General features: G+C 39.3%; 1 protein-coding gene across 4 annotated transcripts in view; it reads left to right on the forward strand.

Moving 5' to 3' along the window:
* Nucleotides 1-13,225, forward strand: part of slc24a1 (solute carrier family 24 member 1) — a 71,441-nt gene extending 58,216 nt beyond the window's left edge. For all 4 annotated transcript variants that reach the window (XM_060923870.1, XM_060923867.1, XM_060923868.1 and 1 more), the window contains one exon: nucleotides 12,590-13,225. In XM_060923870.1, coding sequence (XP_060779853.1) covers nucleotides 12,590-12,839 — 250 coding nt within the window. In that variant the 3' untranslated portion in view covers nucleotides 12,840-13,225. The remainder of the gene's footprint in view (nucleotides 1-12,589) is intronic.
* Nucleotides 13,226-14,081: the final 856 nt, after the last annotated feature.

Genomic DNA, 14,081 nt, shown 5'->3' on the forward strand with positions numbered 1-14,081 from the left:
AGATATCAAAAATCCCTTCGCAATTTAATATCAGCGACGTCTTGGCATCATGTATAACGAATTTCACATTAATCTTATGAACTGTTTAGGAGGAGTATGTGGAAATTCATCTTGTGTCAAAACACACATATTCAAAACCCTATTCTTTCCTTGGCCAGTTGGTGGCGCTATACCAGACAGGCATATTGGACATATAGATGTCATAATAATCACATTCTCGCTATCATAATATTGCCATTTCAACATATTACAACATATCAAAAATCCCTTTGCAATTCAACATCAGCAATATCTTGGCATCATGTTTGCCAAGTTTGACATGAACCTGATGAACCGTCTAGGAGGAGTACATTAAAAATGACCATGTGTCCAAACGCATATAAGCCCAATTACCTCACTTCCTGTTGGGCGTGGCTAATGCAATGTATATAAGAAAGTTGTTCATCTTGGGACGAACTACATACGTACCGATTTTGGTATGCGTAGCTGAAACTATATGCCAGTCCAAGGACTCCATGACATTAGGGGGCGCTATGAAGTCCCTGGGCCATGCCCAGGGCCAAACGTCTGTGGGGTGTCAGGTTATCATAATAATCATAATATCTATTGAAGTAAGAAGTGTCCGACCATACAGTCAATGCACTGTGGCTTTCTGACACGTTTCCTGTTTATGTGGCAAGATATTAAAATCATAAGGCCATTTCAACATATTGCAAGATATCAAAGATCCCTTCGCAATTTAATATCAGCGACATCTTGGCATCACGTATAACAAATTTCACATGAATCTCATGAACCATCTAGGAGGAGTATGTTAAAATTCATCATGTGTCAAAACACACATAATCAAAACCCTATTCTTTCCTTGGCCAGCTGGTGGCGCTATACCAGACAGGCATATTGGGTGTTTAGATGTCATAATAATCACATTCTCTAATAACCTGAAAGGTTTCAGCCAAATCATTAAATGTATTATGACTTCATGACACAGTTCCTGTTTATGTGGCGAGTATTAAAATTCATAATATTGCCATTTCAACATATTACAATATATCAAAAATCCCTTTGCAATTCAACATCAGCAATATCTTGGCATCATGTTTGCCAAGTTTGACATGAATCTGATGAACCGTCTAGGAGGAGTACGTTAAAAATGACCATGTGTCCAAACGCATATAAGCCCAATTACCTCACACCCTGTTGGGCGTGGCTAATGCATAGGGGGCACTATGAAGTCCCTGGGCCATGCCCGGGGCCAAACGTCTGTGGCTGAGAAGTGGTTACAATGACAGATGTGTGTATCAAATTTCATGAGTTTTTGTGCATGGGAAATGCCTCACAAAAAGCCAAGCGCGACAGAAAATAAATAAATAAATAAATAAATAATCCTTCGAAAAACAATAGGGTCTTCACACCAAACGGTGCTCGGGCCCTAATTAGACAAGAATGGGTTAACATTCCTATCCCTAAACTTGAGCAACTTGTCTCCTCAGTCCCCAGACATTTACAGACTGTTGTAAAGAGAAAAGGGGATGTCTCACAGTGGTAAACATGGCCTTGTCCCAACTTTTTTGAGATGTGTTGTTGTCATGAAATTTAAAATCACCTAATTTTTCTCTTTAAATGATACATTTTCTCAGTTTAAACATTTGATATGTCATCTATGTTCTATTCTGAATAAAATATGGAATTTTGAAACTTCCACATCATTGCATTCCGTTTTTATTTACAATTTGTACTTTGTCCCAACTTTTTTGGAATCGGGGTTGTACTAAAGAGAATGACTGAACTATAAACTTAATTATTTAATATACATTGTATCAGTAATACCAGAATTATTGATGTAAATTTTGCAAACAAAATGTATTAATATTAAATCAATATTAAGTCAACTAAAGATGACTGAACCACATCAAGTATATTATCTAAACAAGGATAAGTAAAAATATTAATAAGTAATGAAGTTAAATTGAAAATCTTCCCAGTAATTTATAACAAGAATATGAATCTTATTCATTTTTGGAGTGTTCTTTGTTATACAAAGATGTTGCAGATTTGGCACTAGCTGTAATATCACTGCTTGGGTAGCAGTTGTAGCTCCTCATCACAGTTCATTTTAATTTGCAGATATGCAGTTAATGTGTCTGCAACCATATTTTTTCTGTACTCCATATGAATTTTCCTTACCAATGAAAAAGCCCTCTCACTATCTGCATTGCTATGTGGGAGGCACAGCAAAGCAGTAAAAAGTTGTTTCAGCACTGGAAACCTGGCAACACCCAGAGCAGTTTTTACATCGAAGACCTTTCCCCAATCTACAGTTAGGTCCATATATTTTTGGACACTGACACAAATTTTGTTTTTTTACCTGTTTACTGAAACATATTCAAGTTATAGTTATATAATGGACATGGACATAAAGTCCAGACTTTCAGCTTTCATTTGAGGGTATCCAAATTAAAATTGGATGAAGGGTTTAGGAGTTTCAGCTCCTTAACATGTGCCACCCTGTTTTTAAAGGGACCAAAAGTAATTGGACAATTGACTCAAAGGCTATTTCATGGGCAGGTGTGGGCAATTTCTTCATTATGTCATTCTCAATTAAGCAGATAAAAGGCCTGGAGTTGATTTGAGGTGTGGTGCTTGCATTTGGAAGATTTTGCTGTGAAGAAAACATGCGGTCAAAGGAGCTCTCCATGCAGGTGAAACAAGCCATCTTTAAGCTGCGAAAACAGAAAAAACCCATCCAAGAAATTGCTACAATATTAGGAGTGGCAAAATCTACAGTTTGGTACATCCTGGGAAAGAAAGAAAGCACTGGTGAACTCATCAATGCAAAAAGACCTGGACGCCCACAGAAGTCAACAGTGGTGGATGATCGCAGAATAATTTCCATGGTGAAGAGAAACCCCTTCACAACAGCCAACCAAGTGAACAACACTCTCCAGGAGGTAGGCATATCAATATCCAAATCTACCATAAAGAGAAGACTGCATGAAAGTAAATACAGAGGGTTCACTGCACGGTGCAAGCCACTCATAAGCCTCAAGAATAAAAAGGCTAGATTGGACTTTGCTAAAAAACATCTAAAAAAGCCAGCACAGCTCTGCAAGAGCTGTGGACAGATGAAACCAAGATCAACCTCTAACAGAATGATGGAAAGAAAAAAGTATGGCGAAGGCGTGGTACAGCTCATGATTCAAAGCATACCACAGAACCAAAACATTTGTACAGATGTACAGAACCAAAATTAGAAAAATGTTGTCTCTGTCCAAATATTTATGGACCTAACTGTACATCTATTGGTACTTTTTTGCCATCATTTGCCCTGCATGGCACAACATCATCTGGCATAAGCTGAAAGTCCTCCCACTCCTCCTTCAACTGCTCCAGGTCCAGGTAAAATCCAAAAGAGGAAGTTAAATTGACAACACCACTATAGTCCAGGTCATCCTTTTTTAGATGGATCTAACCCTGCAAGATTGACCAACACTTCACTGTCAAATGGAAATTTATCCATCATCTTCCTGGCAGCAGCCTCATAAAATCCTCTGACAGAGGAGAAGAAGACCTGGACAGTTTTTGCATCCAGGTCTTACTCTAGCTCCACCAGGTGAGATCTGACTGCAGGCCCCACTGCCAGCTTGTCATCGGACTACTGCAGCTCCTGGTTGCCCACATCAAATTCCCTAAGGTTCCTGCAGGACTTGACATGCTTCAGCTCCAAGAACTTCACAGCAAACTTCCGTAGAAGCCTGTCCATCTCAGGGAGGAGACTGCCAACCATGCAATCCTCCCCTTAAAAAAGGATGTTAAACTGATTGAGCACTGGCATAATGTACTGCAGGAACAACAGTATCAGCTTAGTCAGGGGTTCCTGTAGCCTGTCATTTATCGACTTGACTTTGCCTGGTTTCTCAACATCTTTATGACTGGCAAAGTAGCTTCGCAAGGCCAGCAGTTGGCTCAGCAGGTGGTTGCAGACTTTCTCTAGGTTACAGCCAACGGGTAGGACAGTGCTTCAAGATCTGCTGCTCCTCTACCTAGAATTTAATGTAGAACAATTAATTGAGGAAAAGCTGGAAGACTACCAGAAGAGAATCTCAAAGACTCCTTATGTTTTAGTGATACGATAGGTCTGTTAGCTAACCTCTGTAAACTGCTGAAATTCTTTGAAGTCCTGAATGTGCTTTCATACTTGCCAACCCTCCCGATTTTGGCGGGAGGTTCCCGATTTTAGCCTCCGTCTCCGGCCTCCTGATCGTATTTGTTAAAAACTGGATAATCTCCCGGTTTTGGGAAATCCCTACCGCCAAGTTAAAAATACTCCCGATTATGTCCAATCAGAATCGTATGAGAAACACTGCTGACGTCAACTGATTTTTAACCAATCAACGAACAGAACGACAGTCACTTCCGTAATGTAGGATTCACCCAGGCTGTCTGACATTTTTTACAAGCAGTCATTCATCATAGCCACTAAACCCAATACCAAACGGCAACAATATGAATGCAAATACCAGGTTGCATGGGAGAATGAATTTCCATGGATAAGCAAATGTTCAACCAGCCAGTTAGACATTTTAAGGTAAAGATACCTTAAATCAGAATATAATGGACATTTGAGTGTGAAATTAAACTAGTCTTCCATACCATTTCAGAAACAAACTGTACAACTTCTAAAGTGTTTAGTGAAATTTTGCATGACAGAGAATTTGTTTGATGAGTGTATTTGAATAGTGTGGTGGTGTCTTAGTGCTGTTTTGAATTTATGTTTGAAAGTTTTAAGTGAAAGTTTGCAAGCGAATTATCTGGAAAGTGATTGATTTTGATAGAGTTTTGAGGTTTTAACTGAAAGATTACTAGTGAGTGTATTTTGGTAGGACTAAAATTTTGCATTCGAGTGAATTTCTTTGTGGAGTATATTTTGATAGTATGGTAGTATTTATAGTGCCATTTTTAAAAACTTTCAATCAAAATTTGCAAATGAGCAAATTCCTTGATGCATTCTGATAGGATTTTGATAGGATTTCTAGTGCTTTTTAAAAATTCTGTTGGAAAGTGTTTAGTGAGAGAGATGCATTTTAGTAGTACTAAGACAGTGCAGTATTTATTTAATTGGGTTGTTAGTATTTTGGTCAAATCTTATTAAAATTTAATTTATATATGATATTATAGTTCTCTGTATTTTTACATGAGCTTACAGAAGGAAAACACATTTGATGCAATCCAATAATACTTTCATTCACTGTGACTATTTTAAGAAATTATAAACATTCTTCTAAAGCATCACTTGTGTTATTTTCTGTGGGTCTCTGTATGTATACAATATTCAGGCATGAGATTTTTCAGCTAAAAATCTAATTTAAGACTTCCCTTTCATTGTTATTATATTAAAATTCAAGACGAGTATTATTTCAGATTTTTCACTCTGAGCTCTCTCATGCCTGATACATGAATCCCATAACCTGCAGTAACTGATAGAACAATATCAACAATTCAAAAACTCTTTAATTATATAAATTTAAAATGGTTTGCAATTAATTGGGATCCACCGTTTTTATCGTTTCAACCGCGCATCATACCCTCATCCAATTGAAAATGTCGTTCACGCACTTTTCTCTCCCATGAGAATTTTGAAAAGTTGGCAAGTATGCGCTTTGAGCTGTGGTGGAAAAAGTAGAACACATCCACCAGAAGGTCATCTACTTTAAATGGCAGCGCCTTCACACCGGCCTTCACACAAAGATTTGCCAAGTGGCAAATGCAGCCAATGCCGAAACAGAAATAACAGTAGAATAAGTACAGTACTGGACTACTATTCTGATAAAATTTTGGTGCATATTATTATATATATAAAATATATCAACTTATGACCCATGAAACATACCCAAAAATCTTGGGACTTTTTGCTTGGAGCCTGGTCAAAACAGAATCTTTCCTGCCAATCATGGTGTTGCAATTGTCACTTGCAAACCCAACCATGTTGGCCCAGGGGATGTCATTTTCACTGAAAATATGCATTATACATTAGTGCTCATTTTGTAATTATAAAAGTTACAAAGGTATTTATAATATTATACATATTACTACACACTTCCAGTCTAGATTGTTAAACAGGTATACAGATTCAGCAAACTGGCACACTGTTTTACAATTTAAAGAATAAATTCTTACCTCATGAAGCTGTCAACAGCTTCAAATATCGCTGAAGCTTTACCAGAAGCAAGTTCTGGTAAATCCAGCATTCTGGTTTTTACACAGACATCTTCAAAATGCATGCCAGAATGACCAAGCGCTTGGTGCTGTTTCTGTCATTGCTCTCATCTTTCATAAGGCTAAACGGCTGCTGGCACATTTTTTCAATGACAGGATTTGTATAAGCAGGGGCTAAACTTCCTTTGATGACCATGGTCATCTTCGTTCATTTGCATGCAAAATCCTGGGTGAACAACAAATGAATAAAAGGTTAGGTCTACGTACGTAACTGGCAAGTACAGATTATTTTCCTGGTCAATAAAAGAAAATCAGAGCACGGCAAACATGTAGATGGCGTTAAATTGCTTCCATCCCCTACTACACATTTAAGAGACAGGTTACCAACGGTCGTTACCACCATTACTCTTCACTCAATACTTTTCCAGTTTACTGACGACTGATGGTAGTAACGAGTGTTGGTCATCTATGTCTACATATCCTCCTGGGAACCAAGAAAAAATGTGTCTCTCAATTTCTCTTTCCTTGTGATTTCCTTACTAGGAATTTCCCAGCAACCCTCCTAGTTACATGATATATAATTGGAAAGCCCAGGATGTACTCTTTACAAGACGTCAGGATTCAAGTCAGGGGTGCCAGGGTGAAATTGGTCAGGGGGCCAGATTGTTTTCAAGTGGGACCTCAGGGGGCCGCATTACCGGTGTGACAAGACCAAACACTAAACAAATAGACATACTATTTGATATCATTTATGAATATAAATATTATTTATAAATGTTTGTTTTTTTAAATAATAAAAAAACAACAAAATGGACAAGGACACATAAAAACACAACTAAACTGTAAATTACTTTGATCAGATTTATTGACAACTTGCACATAAAACCATGTCAATACACAGGCCTAATTAGGCCAATTAAAAAAGATGGCCCTAAGTAGCCCTAAAGAAGTCAAAAGATGTGCCAAGGTTAAGTACTCCACCAACAGGCCAAGTGACTAAATATTCACTAGAACTTAATAATAAAAAGACATAAATAACAGATGGTACATTAACTTAAACAACTCCCACAAACTCCCACTCCCACAAACATACCCTCCCAATCATTACTTCACAGCACTATGTTACATGGGCAGACAAGCCAGCTACATTTTACATGTCGAAGCCAGAAGCCTTTTATTTTTCACCAGCTTGTCCACATTGGGGGACAGGCTCTGGGCCGTGGCTATTTTCATGACATCATTGAGATGTCCATGTGTCATACGATTGCGCATTTTCGATTTATTAATATTCATAACTGAAAATGCCTGCTCACATAAATATGTTGTCCCAAACATACAGAGTATTTTACCTGCAAATGCAGTGATAGTCGGGTACTCAGGTGGCAACGATTGGTAGAATGATTCAATACCAACAGATTTGTACATGTCCTTCAACCGCGTGCAGCATTGCAAGTCTATCAGTTCCATTTGCATCGCCTCGGGGACCTCGGAAGCATCCGTGGTGAATGGAGAGCCAAAAAACGCAAAGTCCTTTTCCAGTTCAGTGAAAACCGTGAATCGATTGGCAAACTCGTGCATGAGACCGGAAAGCAAGTTTGCATACTTGTCCATGCTCTGATGACTGACAGACAGAGATTTCAAACAGGGGAAGTGGGCTGCATTGCGCTGACAGAGCTGTGCCTTCCATAACGCAAGTTTACGTTGAAACGCACAGACACCGTCGTAATACTCGGTAACGAGTTTGTTGCGACTTTGCATATTAACATTCAATAAGTTCAGGTGTTCGGTAATGTCCACTAAAAAGGCAAGGTCCCTGGTCCATTCGGTGTCGTCCAATTCCTCCACAGGCTTCCCTTTAGCCTGCATGAACTCGCTTTGCGCAATTTGTAGAACCGTTTGAGCACTGCGCCTCGGCTCAACCAACGCACATCGGTGTGATAGGGAAGGCCCTGGTGGATGTCATTTTCAGATAAAAATGCATCGAATTGCCGGTGGTTGAGCCCTCTCGCTCTGATAAAATTGACAGTGGCAATATAATTTAAAATTTAAACAGTCTGTGGCGCGAATTGGACCGATGCAAATGGAAGGACCATCAGGCAAATCTCCGCCTCTGACGTCAATGCGATCGGCAGTGAAAGACAGGTAATTGTTCTGTAATAATTGTTCGATGGGGTGCGGCAGACATTGATGGCTCTCTGCCGGCCGAACGGCCATCAGCAAGGGGGCCGGATTAGATGTTCATTCGGGCCGGATCCAGCCCGCGGGCCGCCACCATGGCACCAGTGATTCAAGTGAATAGCTTGAAAGAGTAAGAGGGTGTGCACGTAAAACAAATGTCAACTACAGAGGACACAAGTCTATGGGTTGGTTCTCAGGAGGATAAAATGTCTATCAGCAATTAAAATGTTTAGGGAAGCGAAATTGCTGGGTAACTACAGTTGCTGTTGCATAAACGGTGCCTCCCAGTATTGCCTCCCTAAATTATCATGATAATGGAGGAAGCTTTCCTACATGCAAACAGTAAAAACTTAAAAAAAAAAAACACACACACACAAATGCTTACCTGTGCAGTCTTTGAATCGGGAAACATTATTTTTGCTAGCTCCGATGTTGTGTTCTGCGAGAAACTGGCAGAACATAACTTCTGCAGCCATCACAGAAGTCTGGGCAGTCCGAGCCGATGGACCTGCGCCAAAATGCTGCTCCATAGACTTGAAGGTCCTGCATTTAACGGCGCAGTTTTTATGTGCCTTGGTTTGGAAATGCAATTTCAGGTCATAAAAACCTGAAGCTGCCACTTTAATGTGCTTTCTGCATGGAACACAGAGCGAATATTGGGGGCCATTCGAAGACGCCTGGATCCATCCTTTGTATTCTCCATCCAGAGTTTCCCATTCCTTCAGATGCCCAGTTCCAGCACATTTTCTCTTCGCCATTGCGTTTCCAGATGCCATTTTTAAAAGATAAAACTTGTCAAATTTGATGTGCACACGAGGACTGCTCAACCACAAATGACCGAGAAAACCACGTGCAACTAGAAAACCACAAATCGAAAATAGTTCCGTTTCATTGGGCATGTGTGTTTGAAAAAATAAATGGGGGATGCTAAGAAAATTTTCTCGGAGTAACGGAAAAAATCTCGGATGATACAGAATGTAATTTTCCCGTATGAAAATCAGTGTACGCTGTATTAGCCAAAAAATTGCAGTTTCCCGTACAAAATACGGGGAAACCGTATAAGTTGACATGTAGGATACTATGTTTATAATAAGCCTATAAGAAATTTAGTAATTAACAATACAACTAACCTTACATCATAGATTTTAAATTTTGAGGACGTGATTCCAAGTAACTTTGTAACAACATTACTTTTAAAATGACTCCAAACTAGACACTGTCATATCATTTGGCATTCAGACTAAAATCTGCTGGACTAGAGCTTAGAAAATAGAAGAAAATAAAAACTCTATTAAAATATAAATCTACATCCTCCAAAGCATATGACTGTCATTCTTATTATGAATTTTTAAAAAATGCACATAATAATAACATAATTGATTGGCAGTTTGGCACTTAATACTGCAAAGTTTCATGTAAACTGAACTCTTAATCAACTGACTGGATTAATCAGATCCTGTCAACCCTAAAACACTAGTTCAACTGCATTGTGCAATAAAACCACAGTGAATATTGAGTGTTTTATTTAGTGTGCCACTCAGGGGGAGAGGGAGGTACCTGTAAATTTTAGCGAGGCTAGGACCTTAGTTATGAATTTTTAAATCCCTGGCTGGAGCGAGGGCTCGTGCAAAAGTTTTCCATGATCTGCACTCGCTTCTGACGTCAGATTGGGCTGAGCCTGGGCTGGTTCGAAAGGTTATGGGGAGAGGGATGTGCCTGTAAATTTTGGCAGGGCTTGGACCATTGGTTGCCAAGTTATGAATTTTCTAAGGCTGGCTCGAGCCAGGGCTCATAATAAAGATTTCGGCAAGCAGCGCTCATGTGGGGGTTTCGGGGGAGAATAATGGGTCGGTGCGGGGTCACTGCGGGCCATGCCTGTGCTGGTTGGAAAGGGCTTGTGTTGAGGGAGGTGCCTGTAAGGTTTGGCGGAGCTGGGACCTTTGGTGGCCGAGTTATGAATTTTTAAGCTCGCGCCCACGAAGGCCCCTGTTTCACAGACCATTTTACAACATCATGTAACACCCAGTGTAATATCTGGAAGAAAACTGGAAGTAGATTAGACCCATATCTTTACAATTTTCATGGGCCATCTGGTTTGATGCTTTTGAAATACAGATGGACAAATGTGAAAATTACTGGTAAATGTCTGCCTGTCCGTCCTTATTTCCCACACTGTGTGGTTTGAATTGGTAGGAACACACCATATTTTGCCTCAAAGTAGTTATGACTAAAGAAACACACTACAAAGAAAAGAAACAAAACTATGTCAGAAATCCTTCTAGTAAAGTCTGTCTAAAATCATCCAGGCAGGTATTTTCAGGTATATCCCCCTCCCAAACCCCCTCCGCCCTTTGGTACAGTAACAGTCTAAACATAAAGCTAAAGCAAACAAAGATATTCTAGATAATTATGTACTTTCAGCTTTGTCATAAGGGGAAGGGATAATGATCAGATCTGCAAATTTTGGCCCATCCATTATCTGTAGCCGCTTATCCTGTCCTACAGGGTCACAGGCAAGCTAGAGCCTATCCCAGCTGACTATGGGTGAGAAGCGTGGTACACTCTGGACAAATTGCCAGGTCATTGCAGGGCTGACGTATAGACACAGACAACCATTCACACCTATGGTCAATTTAGAGCCACCAATTAGCCTAACCTGCATGCCTTTGGACTGTGTGGGAAACTGGAGCACCCGGAGAACATGCAAACTCCACACAGAAAGGCCCTCGTCAGCCGCTGGGCTCAAACCCAGGACCTTCTTGCTGTGAGGCGACAGTGCTAACCACTACACCACCGTGCCACCCCAAACTTTAGGCCATATAGTGTATATATCAGAAATTGATCGACATCATGATAAGATTTATGTATTTGAAGTGGCCTGTTAAAATTGGACAAAAATGGTATAAATAGTGATTTCAATAACAGGCAAAAGAGGTATTTTCAGGGTGCTGTACCTATTGAGCATGCACATTTCTCATGCATGATGCATGTTTCCATCAATGAACAGTTTATAACATCAATGAAACTGACTTCATGCATACATGTCAACCTATACGGAATGTCCGTATTTTATACGGATTTGATTCAATAAACGTAGTATACGGGCGTACAAATAAAGTTATACGGATTCTTTAAAAAAAACTTCAATATTTATTTAGAGCTATAATCAATTCCCACGATGATAAAAGAGCGCATAACATTTACAAACGTACTGTACACCACAGAAAGCACAAACAGCCAGTAAAGCGTCTTATGAAATCGCGCGTTATCTTGTGGTAGCGAGACTTCGTTCCACTTCTGATCATGCGCACACCGCATTGCGAGAATCCCGCCAACCGGGAAGTAACATTTTGTCTGAAACGCGTATTTCCACCTGAGCGACTTTCACTAGCGACTGAAAAGATTCTGAATGGGCACTCCGGCAAGATCAATACAGACACTTGCTGTGACATGCAGCCTAGTGAGGTATTGGTGCAGAGTGCTAAAAAAAAGCTGTCATGGAGTACAATTCAGAACATTAGAGTGACACTTTGTGTTTTTGTCAAACATTGGAGCTTTGTATTCATTCTGAAGGTTTATTGTTATTAATATTGAATAAAAAGTAACTTGGATATATCATTGTTAATTATCATTCAAATTTTAGGTAAATTATTTTCATTTGCATCGTATACAGATTTTATAAGGTTGACATGTATGTTCATGTTAAAACTGTTAATGTTATAGTCATGCTGTCTGTTGTTGCCCAAATGAGGATGGGTTCCCTTTTGAGTCTGGTTCCTCTCGAGGTTTCTTCCTCATGTCGTCTGAGGGAGTTTTTCCTTGCCACCCTCGCCACAGGCTTGCTCATTGGGGATAGATTAGGGATCAAATTAGCTCATGTTTAAAGTCATTCAAATTCTGTAAAACTGCTTTGCGTCAATGTCTATTGTTAAAAGCGCTATAAAAATAAACTTGACTTGATTTCTCCTTAACCACTGAATGTGTGCTACTTGCCTTTCACAGCAATCAGAATATTTTGTGTGGTGTAGAAGGATTTTACAAAATGGGTTATTCTTGCAATATATCATTGTGAAGTTCTATGAATAATTTCATGAGAAGCATCATTTAGCACAGCTTATTAGAGTAATAATAATTAACACCAGAGCTTTAATGTTGACTTATTATGAATATGTGAGTTGAATTCCTGTGTCTGCAGGTTGCCAGTGCCCTGGTTAATGTACTCATCCATCCATGGGCTGGCACCTGTGGCTGTCAGCAGCAATGGACTTTTCTGTGCCATCGTGCTGCTCTTCCTCATGTTACTCTTTGTCATCATCTCCATCGCAGCCTGTAAGTGGAGGATGAATAAAATGCTGGGCTTCACCATGTTCATGCTCTACTTTGTGTTCCTGGTGCTCAGTGTCATGCTGGAGGACCGCATTATTGTCTGTCCAGTGTCAATTTGAGCAACACATTGACTGCTGAAATAGCACACATTCCAGTTGTAATCAGTCATTTGTCCTGTTCTATTTCACCCCTCCTAACCTCCAGAGGAGATGAGAGCCACTTGAATACCTTCTTGTGCATGTGTCCATACATACCAAGACCTTTCACCAATGTCATGAAGTAATGTATGATGCAATATTTGCAATATATTCTGCTTTAATATATTTCCCCCAGTTTCTTCATACCTCGTACACATATCAGACCACATGTATACCATATGGATCTATCGACTTGGCAGCTTGTGACTATGGTTGGAATTACAGCTTTCCTGTTCTTTAAAGCTTGGAAGAGCCTTCTCCCATCACATCTTACCTCTCCTGCCTCCGTTATTTTATTTTTTTATACATTCCTCATGTCTTTTTCTCTTTATTTAGACAAAAAGGTTTCAGGGAAAGACAACTGCATGTCAGCATTACTTATTCCAAATATTGTGTCATAAATCACATTGTGACCTTGTGATTATCTTTTGGTTATCCAGGGTTCTTAGAACAACAGTTACTTACAGTATATATCTATTGTGCAACACTGCTGCTTGTGTAACACTGTATTAGCCATCTTTGTATTGCTGCTCTCCGGAAAAGCTAGATACATTCACAGTTGAGTCTATCATTTTATCTCTCAGAAACAAGTAAGATGGCTGTGGTGAGCCACTGTGCAATACATCACATGGTGGCATCTTATGCATTTTTATAGACGCTCACCGAAGTATTTAGGTTAGTCGCTAATGCTGGTTAATTTTTGTGCACAGAATTTCCAGTGCATCATACTTGAATCAAACTTCTGTGATGTACAAGACAGTCATGTTCAGTCCACAAGTGTACAGTGAATGTTAAAATATACTGTTAATATTCAAAATTTCCACCCTAATTTAATACAAATACAGATGCTCACATTTGTATAGATATTTGAATGTAGTGAACATGTGGTTTGTTTTTTGGATTATATGTTTATGTATGCAGAACTAAATTGTACTATTAGCTGTATTATGCTCATTCTTTGATGACAATATTAGAATTCTGTCTAATAATGTTTAATATGGTTTGTGTATTACATGTCTGCAGACACTTTTGTCAGGGTCTCAATTTAGTAGCAACTGTTTAAACTATTATGAAAAGCATAGTCCTGCAGTCTTTTATTTTTTGCATTGACTTCACATCTCTCTTTTATTGTTTTATCAATGGTATCATGCAAACATATTATTG

This window comes from Neoarius graeffei, chromosome 6 (assembly GCF_027579695.1).
Source record: "Neoarius graeffei isolate fNeoGra1 chromosome 6, fNeoGra1.pri, whole genome shotgun sequence".
NCBI lineage: Eukaryota > Metazoa > Chordata > Actinopteri > Siluriformes > Ariidae > Neoarius > Neoarius graeffei.